This window comes from Eublepharis macularius, chromosome 2 (genome assembly GCF_028583425.1).
Source record: "Eublepharis macularius isolate TG4126 chromosome 2, MPM_Emac_v1.0, whole genome shotgun sequence".
In the NCBI taxonomy this organism is placed as follows: domain Eukaryota; kingdom Metazoa; phylum Chordata; class Lepidosauria; order Squamata; family Eublepharidae; genus Eublepharis; species Eublepharis macularius.
In genome coordinates, this window is record NC_072791.1 from 157,680,060 (window position 1) to 157,702,060 (window position 22,001).

The 22,001-nt window shown below is 44.4% G+C and overlaps 1 protein-coding gene across 3 annotated transcripts in view; it reads right to left on the minus strand.

Annotated features, from left to right (window-relative positions):
- Positions 1-4,135, minus strand: part of SMARCAL1 (SWI/SNF related, matrix associated, actin dependent regulator of chromatin, subfamily a like 1) — a 52,576-nt gene extending 48,441 nt beyond the window's left edge. For 2 of the 3 annotated variants that reach the window (XM_054971934.1, XM_054971931.1), the window contains exons 1-2: positions 4,058-4,135; positions 1,046-1,974 (exon numbers count right to left, since the gene is read on the minus strand). In XM_054971934.1, coding sequence (XP_054827909.1) covers positions 1,046-1,949 — 904 coding nt within the window. In that variant the 5' untranslated portion in view covers positions 1,950-1,974; positions 4,058-4,135. Of the gene's footprint in view, positions 1-1,045; positions 1,975-3,645; positions 3,764-4,057 lie in introns of all 3 variants that reach the window. The other variant, XM_054971932.1, reaches the window with a different exon arrangement.
- Between the last annotated feature and the right edge of the window lie 17,866 nt (positions 4,136-22,001).

Genomic DNA, 22,001 nt, shown 5'->3' on the forward strand with positions numbered 1-22,001 from the left:
CCCAGAGAGGAAGCAAACACTGTCTGTTTCAGCTCCAGGAACATGAGGAGGCCACTGGTTAGTCTGAAACTGAGTCCAGTATCTCCACCATTTAGAGCCTGGGCTGCTTCCACACAGAGGTTTTAGTCCAGTTTGGCATTTAGGTAGGTCCCCTATTCATCCACTTCCTCTGTTTTCCTCCACTTTGCTGTGAATATTCCCAAATCTGGTTTCGTATAATCCTTTTGGAAAGATTAGTCCAAAGCATGTTTGTAAGCTGTTGGAGGTGGGAAGGCAAACATTTCTGCAGCTCTTGCCCACACTGGTACCATCTTCCTTGCCTCAGCTCCTCCCCACCATTCCCTCCCTGCACCAGAGAGCTAGTTCAGATTTTTTAAAAATAATAAGGCATTCTAATTATAACAATGTATCTACTAGGTCCTCGAAATTCCCAGTAAGTGACTAGCACTTTTTGTGCAGAGATGTGCTTTTTCCTTTATATCTCAGCAGTGAACTGGGCTTTTAAAAAAATCAAAGCCGAGAATTTAGAGGATCCTATTACTGTCTTAGCAGAAGTCTTTCTGCATGGAAGCAAGATGTCCTCCAATGAAGAATTATTATTTCTGGTGGACAAAAGTTTTGGCAAGAAGAGAGTCATAGGATTCAGCTTAACGGAAGGGAGCCAGAGGATCCAAGCCCTTGTAGACAGTGATAATGTTTTAAAAAACAAAAGCCCTCCAGTGGCATGGAGGTGGGGGGATTGGGAGCCACAGGGGGCCGAGGCAAGGAAAGTGTTGAGGACAACTGGCATGTGGTTGTGCCGGTGTCAGTGTGAATACTTCCCCATAGATTATAGCTTATTCATTTTTAACTCTGCATCCATGAGGGACTGATGCGTGATCTTTGGGGGGGGGGGGGATGAAAGTAAAGCTTTTCAGGATTTAGCAGAAGCTCCCCAATTCAGCTATCTACAGTTTACAGTACAATCCCAGCTATGAAGATCACTGCATGCACTGCCTTTTGTACAATGACAAACAAGGCGCAAGACAATAAACAATGATCTTACCGTATTTTTTGCTCGGTAAGCTCCTGAACATTTCAATAAGCTCAGCATTGTACCCTATATTAACCTGGAATCGGTCTTCAGAATGCTTCACACATTTCCCTTTGAGGATGCTGTGTACTTTTCTCTGTACAGATGTTGCCAACAAGTTTCCTGTACTCCCAGCTACTGCTGAATTCTCTGGTCTGGCCCCTTTCACCGGAACCAAAGGATTTTTCGTACCATAGAACTGCAATATACTACCTTCTTTTTTGGCAAAGTGTTCAGAGTCTGGATTTCTAACCATCCCCAACTTTTCACAACCATCTGTTGTGCCCACTGGAGGATGCCCACTGGAGGATGTGTCCAGGGTCTGTAGATCTTTAATACTGTCAGGGTCCCCGCTAGCACTGACCCTAGAATGACACTGCTCTGCAAGGCATTGGACTGCTGAGCAGTACGTAGTCTGATGCAACAAATTAGAATGAGAAAGTGGTTGACTTTGCTCTTGAGAACTCAAATCTGAATGAGGGTAACTCAAGGAATCCTGCATCATTGGTGACCACTTGGCGCTACTTGGCTGCCTAACTAAATCTTGATTGGAGCCCTCCAAATAATTCTTCTGTTGCCCTCTATACAAGGGTGCCGCTTGGGGTGGGCTCCAGTGACTACCCTCCATTTGAAGGCTCTTCTGCACATCATGGTTGCTGGAGTCCTGGGGGTGATGACTACCAAACCTGGCATGATGGTTTTCTTTCTTCAAAGGCTGCTGCAAACTTCCTTGACAGCTTTTAAAAGAGTTCAGGGCAGGCAGCTTCTTAGCAATGCCATCCTGCTGAGCTGCCAGTCGTTCTGCTCTCCTTGCCAAAGCCTTCTGCCTGTTCTCTTCAATCTTCCTTTTCTGTTCTTCCGTAAGCCCAGATGACATCTTCCATTAAGTGCTCACTGAAAGTCTATACAAAATAAAGAATCCCATCAGCTAAACATACAAGAAGCACCTCACATTTACATGAACCACATTTACATGAACAGTTATTCAAACTGATTCTTGTCTTTCCCATACTATTCCAAAACTCAGTCTAAGCAACAACAAATCCTTACAGTTATAATGCAAGATATGTTAAGCCAAGAGATAGCTGAGTAAACCCCGCAACCAGTTCCCATAGATTTGATGGAGAACATCTAGCTCAGAGTATCTGACTTTCAAGCAGACTGGAGACTTAGAAACACAGTACAGGGAGACATTTGTCACACTCCAGAGGAGTTAGCCGTGTTAGTCAGTAGTAGCAAAATCGAAAAAAGTCCAGTAGCACCTTTAAGACTAACCACCTTTACTGTAACATAAGCTTTTGAGAATCACAGGTCTCTTCGTCAGACGCATTTTAAATGTTTTCACACAACCAGTCAACAAGTGTCAATTCAAACTGCATACCCCCGCCCCACCCCAGCCCAATCTAAAACAAACCTAAAATCTAATTATCTGTCTGATATCAAGTAAAACACTAAAGAAGCTCTTGGAATCCACGTTCTTCATAATTAAAATGCACTAGAAGAAACAGACAGGCAGCTACAAAAGTACTAGAAGACCTGAAAGTCAAGATCACTTTAAATAGAAGCAAACAGTTCTATTTAAAGTTGTGCAGTTCAGTTCAGTTCAGCTCTGCACAACTTCCTTCACACAGAAGCAACAACACAACTTATTCAAGGACCATAAACAGATTTTTTTTCCCCATAAGGTATTAGAAGGCTGGAGACAAATAGTTTTTTACAGGGCTTTTTTTCAGCAGGAATGCGGTGGAACCGAGTTCTGGCACCTCTTAAAAATGGTCACATGGCCAGTGGCCCCACCCCCTGATCTCCAGACAGAGGGGAGTTTAGATTGCCCTCCACACCACCGCAGAAGGCAATCAGAAGGCGGGGGGGGGGGGGTATGCAGTTTGAATTGACACTTGTTGACTGGTTGTGTGAAAACATTTAAAAAGTGTCTGACGAAGAGACCTGTGATTCTCAAAAGCTTATGCTACAGTAAAGGTGGTTAGTCTTAAAGGTGCTACTGGACTTCTTTCGATTTTGCTACTACAGACTAACAGAGCTAACTCCTCTGGAGTGTGACAAATGTCTCCCTGTACTGTTTCTAAGTCTCCAGTCTGCTTGAAAGTCAGATACTCTGAGCTAGATGTTCTCTGTCTAAACTCCCCTCTGTCTGGAGATCAGGGCCACCAGCCATTGACCATTTTCGCCGAGGGCAATTTAAACTTTAAAAAACTCCCCCTTGTTCCAGCTGACCCAAAGTGACATCATTGTGAAGTCTTGAGTTCCACCACTGCGTTCCACCACCTCTTTTTCCAGAAAAAAAGCCCTGGTTTTTTATGATGTGAAAGTGGTCTGAGAACAGCTCTGCCCCTCACGGCCACACATGCTTGCTTCTGCTTATCTCTTTCGGTCAAAGAAAATTTGCAGTTTCTTGAAAAATACAAACTACTACAATATTTTTTTTTTTTTACCTGGAGGGGGATGCCCTCATATCAAACAGCAGCCCTTCATTCAAGTCATCTACAGCTGTTTAATAAACACGCCTGTCTTGACTAAGCCCCAACATCAAAACAGTTCAGACTGCAGCACACCTTGCTTATTCCAGCATCTTCACGAAATACATAAGCGAAACGAAGATGGGTCCCATGTCACTCCCCAAAGCGACTTCAGACATTAGTTTTGCACCCTCTAAACCGGAGTTGATTAACTCTGCGAACGAAATTTCAGTTGCCCCGTTACTCCGTCCTGCTTCCTTCCGTCCCCAACGACCTATCAGCCCCCTCATCTCGCACTTGTAGAACTGCGACGCTGCTTCCCCTCCTCCTCTTCCTCCTCCAACAGAGCTCAGACCTGGGTTAAACTTCCCAGCCGCATGTTCACACCCCTCACCCTTAAACTAAAGTTCAATCCCTCCAAACACTTAAACTGGCCTTCCTCCTATAAATAAAACCTGTTCCCCAAACGTCCACTTTATTGCGTCTTTTTTCCTTTTGATTTTATTACCTAAACTCCGCCAACATCCACCGGCCACGGCGGCCAGAAGCTGGCAGTACAGCCCCATAGCCCCTTCGCCTTCTACCGCTCGCGGACTACATTCCCCAGAATGCAAAGCATGCCATTGACTGCCCCTCCCTTTTCCCCAGCCATCTCAGTTGCAGGAACTGTCGCCAAGACAGAAAATTCTAGTTGCAACATGGGAAATGAAGTTTTTGCTAGCCTCATTTCCTTAACCCTAGCTGATAGCTGTTCTGTCCAGAGTCTTCAGGCGGGCTTGGGAACTGGTAAATGACAAGTGGTGTGGGGGGTCCCAGTCCAAATTTTACTTAAGGAATATTTTTTTAAAAAAACCTTCCTTTATAAAGTGTTTAAGAAACCATTGCCTTCTTGCAGGGCCATTGTGAGTGTGCGTATATATTTATTTTAAAAACCTTACTGTCAGGATATTGCTCCCAATATGGTTTACACGATCACACAGGAGGTTTGGTTTTATTTTTAAGTTTTCTATTTTTGATTAAGAGGGAGAAAAAATTAAGATTATGTCTGCTTTTGGTGGGGGGTGTATTTATGTTTTGTTTTACTTTAGGGGAACTGAGTTTTCAAATTTTTGTAAACAAGCAAATGATGAAATATCTTCTGCAGTAAAGGAGGAGAAAGCAGAGCCACCCAGGGTTGCTAGCCTCCAGATGGTGGTTGGAGATCTCCCAGAATTACAACTGATCTTTAGCTCACAGCGATCAGTTCCCCTGAAGAAAATGGCTGCTTTGGAGGTTAGACTCTATGGCATTATACCCCCTTGAGGTTCCTCCCCAAGCCCCACCCTCCGCAGATTTCACCCCCAGATTTCCAGGAATTTCATAAGCACAAGATGGCAACCAGAGCAGAATATACATTTTGGTTTTTACATTAAAGCCTCTAAAAGAAGGCCACCCAATTTGATCAGAGTAGGAGTGCTGGTGCTTGTAGTCCCCCAGCTCTCCTTTGGGGGAGAAGATTCTTGTGGAATCACACAAATAGCCTATTTAGTCCACCATCCTGTTTCCCACAGCAGCAGCCAACCAGACACCGTGAAAGACCCATAGCAGGGTCACAGGGATCAAAGCCTCTGCTGCTACCAAGTCCCAAGCATTCAAAGGTGTACTGATTCTAAACATGCAAGTCCCATCATGTATAGTACTTAAAGCCATTTAAGCTAAAGATTACCATCTCGGCATTCATTTAATGCTGCTGTTCTGATCAAATTTGGATTGATCCTGCCCCCCACCTATGCTCCTGAAAACAATTGAGAAAGCATCAGTGTATTCTTAAGAACGCTTTCCTGAGAGTAAGCCCCGTTGAATAGACTGGAGCCAGATTTTCAATAGACCTATTTAGGACTGTTCTCTCAATCACAACCTTTCCACATCACATGTATTCTTTTTTCCTACAATGAATGTTGTGATCCAGGAGGACAAATTAGTCAGATACATGTGGCAATAGGAACTGACTCACAATGTCCATAAAAGTGCAGAGGAGGCCCTAGACAAGCCTGTGGGGTCAATTAATACAAAGCTTTGCCTAAACATAGCTTATAAACATTACTCAGCTCAATATTTATTGTTTTTATTTTGCATGATCAGTCTGTCGGTCATCTCTTTTCATTAAAAAGTTGTAAAGTATGGAATGCAAAAATTGCATATTTTAAAAACCCATTTTGAGCTTATTTCAGGTGTTGTTTAAACATTTGTAAGACTGCAACAAGATTGCTACGTTCCCCTGCAAACTTTAATGTTCTATCCAAGATGAACAAACGGGGACCCTTATGGCTCACAATGAAACTGAAAAGCATTACACTTGAAATGGTATGAAAGTTCTGTCCGGGATGACTCACTCAAACATGCAAGCAAACACAGTGTACTCCTAAGTAGAGTTATTCTGACAGGGTTGCCAACTGCCTGGAGAAAAAAAATGTTCTGGCCCTTTAACGGAGGTTTAATAGTATACCAAGTGATAATATTAACCTGCACACCATGAAAAGCTTCAGTTGCCCGTTTCTACACATTAAAACTCTATTAAAGGTTTTAAAGGGGGGGAGGGTTTCACTCCAAGGGGTGGTGTCGTTCCAAGCTTGTTGGCAACCCTAGACATTCTTCTGATTCTGTTTTTGTGTATTCTCCACAGAAGATTGCAAGGTTAATGTTGTGAATATCTGTGCAAGACAGCTATCTCTTAGACAAAGGTTAAATAAACCAGTGTTGTTAGCAGTCAGACTCCTTCCTCATGGGAAGAGGGCAGTTTATGGATGGAGTATCATAAATACCCCTCATAAGTCCAAGGCACTGTCTGGCCCAGAGCCGATGCCAGCTGGGTGGAAACCTGGAAAACTACCAGAACATAAGTCAGAGGTGGTTGACTGACTGATGGCCCCTCCATGCCCCAGAGAGACTCATCAGAGATAATGAGGTTTCCTGAGAAAACCCTTCCCTAACCCCATCAATGCCCTGCTACACATCCCCCTCACCTACCTATCCTAATCAAGCTGTTCAGCAAACCTGGTAGCTTACTAGGTCATCAAGCAACATTTTCACCTATAATCTGTCCCTGACAGGAACCATCAAACCTCTCCCCACTTATAGTTCTACCTCCGGACAAACCATTAAGCCATTGTTTTTGAGAACAAGATGTCATGCTTGCCCCAGAGAATGTTTTGCCGTATAATTGGGCTCCCCAGCCATGTGCTCTGTGTGTGTGTTCTGGGTCCATATACCCCATCCTCAAGTTCACTTGAGCCTTCTTCTTCTCACTGTGAAACACTGATCATTTTTGCTGCTGCCTCCATAGACCCCTTCTATCCCCAAGATAAATATCATCCTCCCTGAAACTGCTTTCTCCCACTTTCTTCACTGTCTTTCCTAGTTAGCCTTGTATGCATGCTGTGTGTGATTTTCTGTACATTTGCATTTTATTTCTATTGAATAAAAAGACCTTTCCAGTTGAACATCTGCCTATTTGAGAGTTCTCTATAATCCATGTAAACATTGGTGGAGATTCCTAGTTACCTCCTCTCGCTTGCATTCTTAATGCCAATTAAGAAGACCTCTTATTTGGGTAACAGTGTGAGAAATGTAACAGTCCTTAAACTCGTCAGATAAGGAATCAGCAAGGATACCAGATGACCCAGGCTGTACTCAGACAGGCATTTTACATGTCATCCACAGTCTAATTCAATTGTTTTCAAACTACTTATCCAGGTGCACTTTAGTTCCAGTGAAGCTTATCTGGAGTCCTCACTGAAAATATCAACAATGGCAGACAAGCATCTTTGAAAGGCAATGTGCATTCTAACATGAATTTCCTGTTTGCATGGACTGACAGTAAACTAGACAGAGCTGTAGTATACTGAGGACTAAGCAAGACAGGACGCTGGAAGTTCCATGTCTGGAACTTCCAGCATTTTTTTAAAAACCCTCAGTTATCAAGCATGCAAGGGCTTTCAGCTTCCCAAACATGCCACTTCCCCCCAATCTAATATGGGCCTGGGGAACCACTATTTATTTATACTCTACTTTTCTCCCAGTGAGAACCCAAAGCAGCTTACAACATCATTCTCCCCTCCATTTTATCCTTACAACACCCCAGCCCTGTGAGGCAAGAGAAAATGATTGGCCAAAGGCTACCCTTCAAGCTTCTATGGCAGAAGGGGGATCTGGCCCTGAGTCTCCCAGGTCCTAGTCCAACTATAACAATCTAACCACTACATCACACCATTGGGGAAACACAAGACACCCATGTTTGCCCCAACAAGGTAAATAGCAGCTCTCTGGAGCACTTTAGACTGGGAAATAGGGTTGTCAACTCTGATCTGGGAAATTCCTGGGGGTTTAGGGTACAGCCTGGGAAGGGCAGGATTAAGGGAGGGGAGGGTGCTCAGTGGGGACGTAATACCATAGGGTCCACTCAAGCTGCCATTTTTGCCAGGGAAAGTGAATTCTCTAGTATGTAGATGTTGTAACTCAGGAAGAACCACAGCCCCTAACCAGAGGTTGGCAATCCTACTGGGAGGGAAGACTTAAACTCTCCTCATGCCACACACATGATCTGAATCAGAGTTCTACATGCCTGATAACTGATTTTTTAAAAAAATTCTTGGTGCTCCCAACTCCCAGTAGCTCATCTAGTTGGTCCTGAACGTCCTACCTAAAACACGCTCTCCGGAACCTCCGCAGTGCATTGCAGAACATAGGAATTCCATAGCAGACACATTTTGTAGAAACAGTTTCCAGAAAGCAATGCCTATAGTCTGACTGCAGGAGAGGCAATATCGCAAAAAAGAGCAACCCAGAAGCAGCAGCTATTCATTGTCTTAAATAAAGTATTTAATTATCTTGTTTCCACCATTCTGATGGTAGGTTGGATTTGTGTCAAATGGCGCTAGGGAACAGAGCACTTCCAGCAAGGAATGAGAAGTGGCATCCATTTATAGGCCTCCTCCTCCTGTGTCAGCTGGATTCAGAAATCAGACGTGATGTTAAAGTGGATAATACTCTAGGAAAAAAATGAGCAGCTAAGAGGATAAATATAGTGATGGGGGAGGAAGAAGGCGGAATGATAGATGTTCACTGACTTAGGGCTACAGTAATGGGATTATTTATTTAAGAGCAGACAATTTTCATGCATTGGGTTTTGATAGACACCTCTTCTTAATAGCACCCCTTCCCCCATCAAGGATTGTAGGATGCTGCAAAAGGGGTAGACGTGATTAGACAAAGGGGTCCATTTTCAGCTTGCTGAATCAGATACTAATTTTCACCATTTGTGTAATGTTTTTATGTTTTTAAATTGTTTCATATTTTTTATTATGGCCCTATGCTGTGAGGTGGCAATTTCTATTAAGTCCATAAGTCTACTAAGTCCATTTCAGCCACACCTGAAAAAGAATTACTTAGCCAAGTACATTCATAACTGGAACTCAAGTGTCCCCATAGCCAGTCTAACTTGAGTTGTCCTGTCCCTTTAACAGAGGCTGAATGGGCTGCTGTTTACCAGGTGATGTTATTTAGCCTCACGCCATGAAAATCTTTCACACGTTAACCCTCTATTAAAGTGGCAGGACTCCCCCCCCCCCCCACTTCCAGGCCTGTTGGCAATGCCACAATTTGGCTTCAAAGCTTTCAGCCATGAAGTTTACTGAGTGACCTTAGGCCGGTCATTTCCTCCTAAACAGTTCACTGGCTGTCTAAATTGGTACACACAGCGGCATGGATTAAGGATGTGATATTAAATGTACATAATTCAAAATACAATGTCAGGCATATTTTCTTTCAGAATCCTTTGCACTCTCAGTCTCTGTTTATCCATTGAGCATAACTAATAGTAAACTTAGTGCTTATTTTTGAGACTTTTTTACATTCTTGCAGATTTAACACAGATGTCACTCACCAATGAACACTGAATATTTAATCAAATGAATAGACTTGCAGTAGTTGCTAATAATAACAATTTCCACTTGCCTTTTCCCCATCACACCCCAAAACTTCAGGAGCTGCAGTGGGTATAAAGTTTGTCAGTGTTTTTGTCCAATCCCAAAGTGCTAGAAGGAATAAAGGCCTGCCCATCTTTCTTTCCTGTCAGATTCTGGGCGTCACAGTCATCATGGAGTGAAGGTCAATAGACAGACAGGGAGAAGTTCCATGGGGGTTGCAGGTAGCAACCGAGTTCTGAGCAAAGTGCTCACACAAGCCTTCCTAGTCTTAGCCACTACAGGCACCTTTAGATTTGCATCTTCTTGCAGAGTTGTCCACTCTGGCTTAAGAAATTCCTGGAGATTTGGAGGTTGAGCCTGGGGAGAATAGAATTTAGGGAGAAGATGGTGCTCAGGGGGGGGGGGGGGAAATGTGATTAAATAGAGTTCACCTCCAAATAAAATTAATTATAGCGAACTCACTCTAATCTAGATGCTGGTTGCAATGCAGTAGAAATGCATAATACATTTTTTGGTCTGCTTGACCAAGTTTCGATGATAAATGTTGACAAGATTCTGGGATATGTGAAAGCCACTATGTGTGCACTGGATCCTGGCCCATCCTGTTTGTTCAAATCATTTAAAGACCACATTAATGAGCCCATGATGTCCATCATAAATCTGTCACTAACTCAGTGGCATTTTAATAAAGGAAATAGAGCTACATCATAACAGATTATTCCAGGAAAATGCATTCGGTTTCTATTTATGTAATACCATGCTCTGCATTGTTTAATATGTCATGTTTAATACATATGCTTTATTCAGACGACAGCCTTGTTTCAAATTTCTACAATCCTAGTCCTAGACATTGTTTATAAGATGTATCATCCTATTGTTTGCATTGATTTACATTGTGTACTCCGCCTTGAGTTTCAGTGAGAAAGGCAGACTATACATAATGTAAAATAAAAATAAAAATAACTATTGAACAACTGCAACTGAAATGTAGGTTGATATCCTATGTTTGTGAAGCTTTTATCAGGTTCTTAGTCAGCCCCTCCATTTGCCCCAATCATGAAACAATCTTTCCATTCTGCTACCATTTTGTCCCCAAGGGTGGCATGTTTTCTGCTTCCTATGTTCTGCTACACAGAGTAACTCTGGGATCTGAACATGTGAAGTTTCCATTTAATGGGAGAGATGGGAAGAATGTAGCTAGCATATATCTGATTGAAATATTGACAGTTCTGAAACAATGCTCATTCCCGGAAAAAAGCTCAGCAAGCAATAATAAGAGTGCTCATAAAAGCAATGCACTTTGCATGTGTGCTGTTATTTTTTCCAAAGAGATGTCACTGGCATGGCAGGGGGTGAGTTGCCAAGGTTTAGTCCCTAGGGTGTGAAAAGGATTGCTTTGTAAAGCATTTGATCCTGCAAAGAGAAGACAGAGCAAGAGCAAAAGCCTGAGATGGAGTTTATTTGAATGACTGCATGCAAGAGCAGCTGTATTTTATGACTTGAAACGAAACAAGATGGAAAAGCATTTTGCTTCTAGAGATTCTGATCTGCAACCTTGACCATACCTACTAAGAAGCAGAATACAGTGCAGTACAGAATACTCTTTTATATACGAAGAGGCTTGTAACATTCTTTACTCTCACATAATAATTAGTTATGTTCAAACATCTTCTGGTTTGACTCTCATACTGCTCACCATTTATGAACAAGGAGCCAGTTGTTTGAAGAGCTGTTCTAATGTACCCAATTTGCATTATATATTTACTATATTTATAGTCTGCCTTTCTCACTGAGAGTCAAATCAGATAACACAGTGTAAACTGATGCAATCAATAGGCTGAGATATATAATAAGCAATGTACTAGGACTAGGATTACAGAAATCTGAACCAAGCATAGAACATTAGACATGATACAGAATGCAGATACAATGCAGAAAAATTGTATTACATCAATACAAAATAATGCATTGACAGTAGGATAATACATACAGCAGATAATATCAGTACAATCCTAAACAGAGTTACTTCAGTCTAAATCCATTTTTTCCCACTTGTCTGCCACTGCCTTTCATTTTGAAAGGTGCACATAATAAAAAGAAAAAAAGTTTGAGATCTAAATTACGACTTACTACTTAAGTTCACTGTATGCCTTTGGTGCACCAACTCCTCCTGCATTTAATCCTTCTAATCCCTTAATCCAGTTGATTGCGCAGGTACAAAAAGCAAACAGTGCAAGCTTTGTTGTCAGTCATTTTAAGAATACATTTGACTGCCCAGAGACTAAGAGGAGACAAACTGCAAGTAATTCTGGGCTTTATACAAGTTAAGCGATTAAATGATCCAAATGAATATGACAGAGGGGATACTGAATATTCTCCATTGAGTTGATTTAATTCTTGGACTGGCCAATAGCAGCTAAAAGCTGTAACAACCAAGTGGCCAGTGAGCAAGTATAAAGCTGCTTGGAATGGGCTGCGCTCACATGAAGCAGCATTATAGTGAGTCAGACCATGTTCAGTATTGTCTACTCTGGCAGCAGTTTCCAAGGTCTCTGTTAGAGGCAGCAGCGGCGCCAGGGTTTTCAGTGCCTGCGGCTAGCCGGTGGGCCAGGCGCCTGCGCGCACGCACACATGCACCTGCCTGCAAGATGATGTCATGTATGACATCATCACGGGTGCAAGCGCCACTGGCCCAATCGCTGTGGCGGGCAGCTGGGACGGCGCACGGGTGGCCTCCGAGCTCTCCCGCTCAGTTGCCCTGCGCTGCCGCAGACGCCTGCCCGTGGCTGCTGCGCCTGGCCGGGGGCGTGTGCTGGCGGTGGTGGCGGCCCGGGGCGGGAGGGTTAGGAGGCTACAGCTCCGTGGGGTGCACTCTGGTGCCCACTCCGGCACCCCACGTCCTGAGGCCACTGCCTACCTGGCCTCAATGGGTGCGCCAGCCCTGGTTAGAGGTCTTCCATATCACCCACTCTCTGATCCTTTTAACTGGAAGTTCCAGGGATTTAACCTGGGATCTGCTCTGCCACTGACCCACAGCCCCCTACGCCTGCTCAAGATGAACTTTACCAGGTAACATCAGGGCTTTTTTTCAGGGGGAACACTGTGAAACAGAATTCCAGCACCTCTTGAAAATACTCAACAATAGTACTGAAAATAATATTTCAATAATAATTTCAATAATAATTGAAAATAATATTATTTCAAAGAAACCCATGTGTTTCTTCCTCATTTCCCTCTTGAAAGTTCCACCACCTCTTTTCCCAGAAAAAAACCCCTGGGTAACATCAAAGCTGTCCAGTCACCTCAGCCATAATTCAGGGTAGTATTAACCAAGTCAGTTTTGTGTGGCAAACTGGCTGAATTCCACTCATTCCCACAGTGGCTCCTACCCTAAGGGATTCTGTCTTCACTTCAGTGACGTTTACCATTTGAGGGGAAGAACTTCCCGCTTCAGTTGTGCCCCTCTGGACCATCTCCATGCAATAAGATGTGACTATGATGAAGCAGGATTCAAAGCTCACATATACATTCACATTTGTAGAAGTATCCAGGCCTTGACTTCAGTCAATGCTCTACATAGCAGTCTGTTAAAGCTAAAGTCTCTTTTAATTGTTTCCTAAAGGGGCTGCACCAATGCAGCAAACTACAGCAACTCGCCATGTTGCAGAATCTTCCCTTGCTAGGAGGAGGGAAAGAGAGAAAGCTGGAGACTAGGGGGCTGATAAAGGTATGTTAGCTGGTGGGTGCGAAGAAGAGAAGGAGGCAGGAAAACAAGAGAGAGGCTATGCGAACTGTCAGGGAAGGGAAAGAGGAAATAGTGAGGGATGGGGAAATAAGATGTTCCCCACAAATCCTTGCATGTCCCCGATTTGTCAATTTATCTCTCAATGTGTTCTGATCTGTGGATATTTGAATCCATACATCGGAGTAATGAACAGATAAGCTAGTCTTTCTGTCCCAGGTTTGTAGAAAAATTTGATTTTTTTTTAAATGGGGCATTAACACCCTCCCAACTGATAAAAGGAAATCCTGGAGTTTTTAGAAATGAATGTCCTCAATGGCCGTTGCTAGGCAACCACAAAAGTATGCTAGCCTTCAAGACTTGGTTTCTGTCATGGAGGGGACTGTCAGAGTCTCAGTTTGATTGTCAGTTCTCTAGCCAGAGTTACTCCATATTAACATGCTATAATCTGTAGTTGTTTAGTTTTCTCCCTCTAGGCCCAGGTGGTGCCCACGCCACATATATCCATGGGAGCAAAGAGTCCTTATCAGCCCGTTCCGGCCGACGACCTTGACGTCCTCGTCTTCTCATGCCTTTGCAGACAGGACTAAGGGGGGAGGATGGGAATGGGTGTTTGAAACGTTGTTACTTTCATTTCATGTGCCATTCTCAACAAAGGTTTTATTCAGCCAATGGTCTCAAGCCCTTGGATTGTGGACACCTGTATCCTGAGCATAATCTTTCAATAAACCTTTTGAAACCAAGAGATCTTGTGCTTCTTGCAGAGGGGGGAGACGAACTCTGGATAGCTAGGATTCCATAGTCTGACAGGGACAGGTCTTTTTTTTTTTTAAGCTTTGAGGGATGACTCATTGGGGCCAGGACCATTGGCAGCCACTGGGCTGACTGCTACCACTTGACTTGCTTGCTACTGGTCAATGGCAGCTACCCACCCAAAGCCAGTATGGTAAAGTGGTTAGAGTTTCAGATTAGAAACTGTGAAACTCACGTTCAAATCACCACTCTGCCATGGCTAGGGTTACCAACCACCAAGTGGGTTTTGGAGATGTTCTGGAGAAAATGACTGCTTTGGAGGGTGGATGCTATGCCATTATACCCTGCTGAGGTCACTCCTCTCCCCAAACTCTGCACAAAGAAGACAATGGGGGTAAGTACCCTCTGCCCTCCCATTGGTTGCTAGGGGGACCTGGCAACCCTCTGGGGGGTGAAAAGAGAAGGAAGCAGGGAAAGTGGGGATGTGGAGGTTGCCAGGAAGAGGAAAGCGGGAATAATATGTGGAAGGGGATCTTGAGGAAAGTCAGATGACCCTGGAAGTCCTTATGGGTTTCGTACCATGCAGCTGAGCCCAGCCTGATGGGCAGTGTTATTTAACTTGGTCTTAGTTTTTCCTGGGCAGAGGCTGCTGGATGGGAGGAGGGAAATCAGAAAATTGGGAGTGGGGAGATAAAGGTGGGTTGGCTGGTGGGTGGGAAGGATAGAAGGAAGGAAGCAAGAAAAGGAGAGAGGCTACAAGTAATAGTGGGAGAGAGAAAAATGAAATTCCCTCACAAGTCCTTGCAGGTTAGTCTCCCATTTGTAAATACATAAAGCACAACTCTTTTGTATATGAAGAAATACTATGCTGTTCACAATTCTTTGAGATAAACCATGACAGTTAAACTGGTATAAAGCAAATATAAGGCTGCTTCTAGACAGGCAGCACAACAGGCAGGAATAGCACCCTGCCACAAGCATGCATTCTCACACTGCTGCCCCCACCCCACTAGTCTCCCATTTCCTTCATGCCAAAAATACAGTAATAAGATCAACAAAAAATGCAATAAACAGTAATATAATCAGTCCAATGAAAAACAAGGCAAAATAAAGCAGCTAAAACCTAAAACTGTCCCAAAGTCTGGATAGAAAGTTCTTTAAAAAAGAGAGAGAGAGAGCTTAAGGATAGACAGGCTCACACTAGATGAACAGCTATGGAGAGGGAGTTCCAGAGTTGAGGCACCACCACCACCAAAAAAGCCCTGCTCATTCCCATCACCTTTAAAAATGAGATTCACAGCGCACAGCCTCTGCAGATGACCTGGACTGCTGGCCAGGGTTCTATGGGCATGAGAGGCTCTTTAAATACCCTGGTCCCAAACACAGAGGGCTTGAAAGCTCTGAAGGTGAATTGACAGCCAATGTAGGTTTTTTTTCAGAATTGGGAATCTTTGGAGAGATGCATCACTCGCTGTTAGGGCAACTATGGGTTGGCTGAAATAGCCACTCAGCAACCCCCTTTTTTGCTCTAAACCCAGCAACGATTTCACTTTTTCTTGGTTTCAGGTAAATAGATGCTCCTTGTATGGAGATGTGAAACCCCCTTGAGAAATTTTGTTGATCTTGTTGAAACACTTTTATCTTTTGCCAAAGAACCTACAGATGTTTTGCTACGGTAGGTCCCTCCAAGTTAGCCTTGCATTTTGATTTAGGTGAAATCTCATGCTCCTGTACAATGCTTGGCCGCTTTTTCTTCTAGCAGGGCTTCTGTGCGTTTAAAATCATCCAGATGGAATTAACCCAGCAGTGGCTTGAATGGCCTGCCTTCACCAGCCTCATAGTGCAGTTCTGCAAGAAATTGGTGCCTTTACCAACTGGGAAAATTCCTCTGTTGTTATAATGATGCTAAGACGATTATTTGGCTTGTAAGCAACTAGAGCTGCATGCATTGTATTTATGCAAAGTCAGGGATGTCTGCCTGCTGTTCCAGAAATGAGATGCTGCAGCTCAGGAGGTGATATGGGCACCCAGGATGTTAAATCCTAGGATAGGAATGTCTGAGGATTTCATGCAGAAACTTAAGCTCTGTGAATCCAGGCTTTTTCCTACTGCAGTCATGCTACCTGCAACAACGGGGGAAATAGCTCAGTTTGTTGTCTCCTGATGCATGATATAAGATGCAGGTCATAGATTATAGACAGATTGTTGGTTTTTCCACCAAGTGTAGCCGCATTAGTCTGTAGCAGCAAAATTACACAGGAGTTAAGTAGCACCTTAAAGACTAACAAAAAGCTGAAATAAGTGTTGTTAATCTTTAAGGTACTGCTGGACCCTTGTGCAATTTTGCTTAGGATGGCACTGCTGGATACTCAGATGGGGACACAGAGTGGGAAAATGCTTCAAACTGTATCACTCTGGTTTTCTGCTTTGAGACAAGTGTGTTTGCAGTGGAATCTTCATTTGACTACAAGATGTCAGTCAACTTTTTGTGTGTTGTAAGGATGAAACAGATTGCTAAGAAAAGACAGGAGACAAATTTAATAAAAACATAGAAAGTGATAGCATACATTAGTGATAATAATGATAATGATAGTGTAGTGTACACTGGTGATAGTGATAGTGTACGTTAGTCTCCAAAGCATTGGGTCAAGCAAGATGGGATGCTTTTCAAGGGGAAATAGCAGTGAACTTGTACCCCGATGGTCAGTGTGGTGCAGAGATTAGAATGCTGGACTAGGATCTGGGAGGCCCAAGTTTGAATCCCTACTCTGCCATGGGTGACTTTAGGCCTGTCACTCTCTCTCAGCCTAGCCTATGTTGCAGTGCTATTGTTGTAAAGATAAAATGGAGGAGGGAAGAATGATGCTGTAAGTTTCTTCAGGTTCCCGCTACAGAGAAAAGTGGCATATAAATAACTAAATATATTATTAAATTTATTAGGACCAAGGCCATAATGCAGGGGGAAGAGGGGTTTAGGTTTCCCCTCTGCTTAATTTCTCCAATAAAAATCATCACCACTTCCCCTGAGCTGTTATTAGCCCTGAAAAGGAAAGAGTCCTCGTCTTTTTTCCGGCCTTCCCAACGGCAAAACAGTTCAGGAGAGAAGGAATAAACCCCAACTTCTCCTCATTATATCCCAGTCCAAATCAGGGTTCTGTGAGATTCTTATTTCCATTTAAAAGCACTGGAAAGATCCAGTCACAGATCTCTCAATGCTTTCTTTGGTTTGACCCTGCCATTGCTATAAGCCAATCATCCTGCATTTTGCCCTAAGCAATTCCAGAATGAGAAATTCTCCATTCTAAGGATAGAAATAAAGCATATGTCCAATTATTACTCAGGAACAAAGAGTAAGCTGGATGATGGTAGACATAGGGAGGGGGGCGACGGCATGGAGTCAGGGATCCCAGTCCTCTGAGGTTGTGGGAGCCAGTACTGGTGGAGAAGGGCATGGAGATACAGTGTGGCTCAGTGCCCTTCTAACCTGTGTCCCATCCAGACAAATGCTGGTGATGGAGCTAGGGAAAAGAACATCCTTTCGACACTGATGTTGTGTATGGCCAGGTTCATAAACAATAAGACTGCAACGTTGCAAGATCCCTTTGTGGCGAGTGACATGGATCTGGTATGCGTGACTGAAACCTGGGTGAGGGAGGGTGAAACAGTTGCCCTGGGAAAACTGGTTCCCCCCAGGATATTCGGCCCTTCATCAGTCTCGGACAGGAGGTCGAGGGGGAGGGGTGGCAATCCTCACCCGAGAGTCTCCTTCAGGCCGCTCCTCACCCCTGAGATCCCTGGCATTGAATATGTAGGCCTGGTGCGGCATGTCGAGGAGAGTTTGACTGTCTGGTGTACCGACCACCTAGAGCACCAGCAGATACCCTGTTGCTCCTGCTGGAGGTGGTGGCGGGGTGGACCTTAGAGTACTCCAGATTGATAGTGCTGGGAGACTTCATCGTCCACGTCAATGATGCCTCCTCCATGCAGGCTGTAGACTTGGCAGCACTGGGACTCTCCCAATTTGTATCGACCCCTACACATCAAGCAGGCCACATGCTAGATTTGATCTTTGGGATGGGGTTGAATGTGGATCTGGAAGCAGTAGAATCAGTGTTATGGTCAGACCACTCAGTTCTGAAGGCTTGGCTGGGGATACCACCCCCCTTGCAAGGGCAGCGAGCTGATTTATGCTTGCCCGTGGGAACCTATTGGGTTCAAGAATGCTTTGTGGGATCCAATGCTCCACAGTGGTTCGTTAGATGAGCTAGTGGAGGACTGGCAGTGCCAGCTCTCCAAAGCCATTGATGAAATCGCTCCCCATCGCCCTCTTTGTTCCTGTGCCATATGGGCTCCCTGGTATACAGAGGAGCTCCGACAGAAGAAGTGGGAGCTAAGACAGCTTGAGAGAGTGTGGCGACGATCTCAGGATGAAGTGGTAAGATCATCCTATAGGACATTAATGAAAGACTATGAGGTGCTGGTGAAGGCTGTGAAGAAATATTTTTATACAGCCTCCATTGCATCAGCTAGCTCACACCCAGCAAAATTGTTTAATATGGTTAGGTCATTGGTCTCCCTGCCGGAGGGAGGCCATCAAATTTTGAATCCAGACATTAGCTGTGAGGCTTTGGAGAGCTTTTTTGCTCTTGTCTCTCCAACATGACTTGCCAGCGATGGTTTATTCAGTAAATGAGCTAGAGACCCATTGGCCGTCTTCAGGACCAATAGTTCATCATTTCAGCCCACTCTCTGGGGAGGAAATTGACAGGACCCTGCAATTAGTTAGGCCCACAACATGCCTCTTGGACCCATGCCCATCATGGCTTGTGAAAGCCAGTGCTGATGGGCTGCAGTCCTCATTGGAGGACATTGTTAATCTATCCTTAGGCTCCGGGGTTTTTCCTGGGCCATTAAAGGAAGCCATGGTGAGGCCTCTTTTAAAGAAACCATCGCTGTACCACACTGACCTGGTCAATTACCATCCGGTCTCATTTGTGGGAAAGGTGATTGAGCAGGCAGTGGCGGAACAGCTGTGGGGCTTCCTAAAGGATGTTTCAGCCCTAGATCCCTTCCAGTTCAGGTTCCACCCAGGACATGGGATGGAGATGTTACTGGTCTCCTCACAGACGATCTTTGCAGACATCTGGCTCGGCGTTGCTGATATAACTGGATCTATCCGCAGTGTTTGACAGTTGATTACAATCTTTTGACTCACTGCCTTGCCAATGTGGGGATAGGAGGGATGGCTTTGCAGTGGCTTGTCTCTTTTCTCCATGGTCAGGGACAGAAGGTGGTGCTTGGGGAGAAATTGTCATCCCACCACCCTTTGGTGTGTGGGGTCCTGCAGGGAGCAATACTCTCCCTACTACTATTTAACGTCTATATGTGCCCCCTTGCCCAGTTGGTGCGACGTTTCGGACTCGGGATCCATCAATATGCAGATGACACCCAGTTGTATCTGATGATGGACGGCTGGCCTGACTTGGCCCCAAATGTCCTGGAACATGCTTTTGCAGGTATGACTGGCTGGTTGAAACAGAGTCGGCTGAAATTGAACCCGCCAAAAATGGAGGTCCTGTTCTTGAGCCACCGTGTGTGTGTGTGTTAGGTTCGGGACTCCAGCTCCTGGCTGTCGATGGGGCACCGCTGGTGCCAGTTCCAAGGGTTAGGAGCCTGGGGGTGATCCTGGATGCCTCCCTGAAAATGGAGGCACAGGTCACTGCTGTTGTCAGGTCCTCTTTTTTCCATCTGTGCCAGACCAGGCAACTTGTCCCGTACCTGTCAACCCGTGACTTAACTACAGTGATCCAGGCAACGGTCATCTCTAGATTAGATTACTGCAACTCGCTCTACGCAGAGCTGCCCTTGAGCCTGACCAGACGATTACAGCTGGTACAAAATGCGGCGGCACATGTTATTATGAGAGTGCCAAATGGGGCACATATAACACCAATATTACGCGAGCTGTATTGGTTGCCTGTGGAGTACCGGATCAGATTCAAGGTATTGGTACTGACCTATAATGCCCTATGCGGACTGGAAGCAGTGTATCTGCGGGACTGTCTCTCCCCATATATTCCCTGGAGGACACTCCAAACAGGGGATAAACAGCTGTTGGTGGTCCCTGGCCCCAAGAAGGCCCGCTTAGCCTTGACCAGAGCCAGGGCCTTCTTGGTCCTGGCTCCCACCTGGTGGAACGCTCTGTCTGCTGAGACCAGGGCCCGGCAAGACCTACTACCTTTTTGCTGGGCTTGTAAGACAGAGCTGTTCTGCCAGGCACATGGCTGAGATCTGGGCCTCTGCCGGCCTGAAACAACAAGGGGTGTATAAAATCTAACCCTTCCTGCAAAGGCTGTCCACCATCCTGTTTTAGTTTGTAAGGCTGACTGCATAATTAGAAATATGTTTTTATTTTAATGATTTTTAAATGTTTTATGGAAATGGAATTTTATTGTATTTTAAAGGGTTGTGATCCGCCCTGAGCCTGCTCGTGCAGAGGGCAGAATAGAAATGTGAAATAAATAAATAAAGGAAGGAAGGAAGCCTGAACTGAAGCTTTCTGCAGTTGAAAACTTTGGCTAAGATTACCAAGGGCCTCTCAGCCATATCTATAATGCTCAGGAAAATACCTAATTACTTAGTGCTTTCTCCCTGCTTACAGAGCAGTCCTAAGCAGAGGTATACCCTTCTAAGTCCATTGACTTCAAGGGGCTTAAAAGGGTGTAACTCTGTTTAGGATTACACACTTAATGTCTCAAGTCCAGGTCCCCTGAGGACCCACCTTTTAAGATAATTTCTGCATTTTTGGGGTAGTTAACAACCATTTGGCCTTTGGCTCAGTGATTTTGAAGCCAACTCTTATAATGACATACTCTGTTATGCTGGATGGCTTAATTAAAAAGTCACATTTTCACTTGGAGTAACTCACCCTCTTTGGTTCAGAGGGCAAACTTCTAAATGGGGTTTGAAAGCTGGAGATGAGGGGCTGTTGCGCTGAGATTCAGGATGAAGAGACTTGCAACAGACTTCCCTTGCTCTGCAGTTTTACACAAAGTAAAAAGAAACAGAAAAGACTGTTTTCTTAGGAACACAGTCAGTTGGTCATCGTTGGAAAATCAATTGAAAAGCACCAGAACACTTCTAGTTCAATCTTCTATAACAGCACGGCTACACCCACACTGTCATACACATTCCAGCATACCAAAACATATCTCAAGAAGATGCCATACTAGGCACTAACCCCATCTATGCACTACAAGTGACACATGCTATCCATCCTAGGAACAAATCGCTTCCTCACCCCAAATATAGCCATCAGTCATACAATGATTATGAACATCCTAATGACTGGGACCAGCAACTTCAACATCTGTTATCTGGTTACTTTGAAGTGCCACAAGAAAGTTCTGGTTTTAGTCCCTTTGAGCTGCTGTTCAGACATCAGGCAAGAGGACATCCTTATGGACATCCTTAAAAAAGCATGGATGGGTTGAGAGAACATAGAATTTAGAGATGTAGTCATCTGTCTTAAGGAGTTACAGGAGAACCTGCAAGAACTGAGAGCAGCTGCAGCAAACATGCAAAGAACCCTGCAGAAACAGAAAACCTGGTACAATGCCAAAGCCAGAGAAAGAATCTTTGAGCCAGGAGACCAAGTCCTTAGCTTGAGGCCTCGGAGAAAGCACAAGCTAGAAGTGGCTTGGGAAGGACCTTTCAGAGTTGTAAGCAAGGTTTCAGATGTAAACTATCTAGTAAATATAAATTCTGAAGGGAGCACTGTAAAATGTTTCATGTGAACATGCTTAAGCCTTACCATGATAGAGGTAACCTGGTCCTTATGGACAGAGGAGGGTAGAAAGAGGAAATTGCTTGACAGGTTGGGGGAAGATAACTCAAGGTAGCAAGATTAGTGAGGTAAATTTGGCATCAACCCAGACTAAAGACCAGCAATGTCACATTAAGGTTGTTTTAAAGGAGTATCAGACCATCTTTTC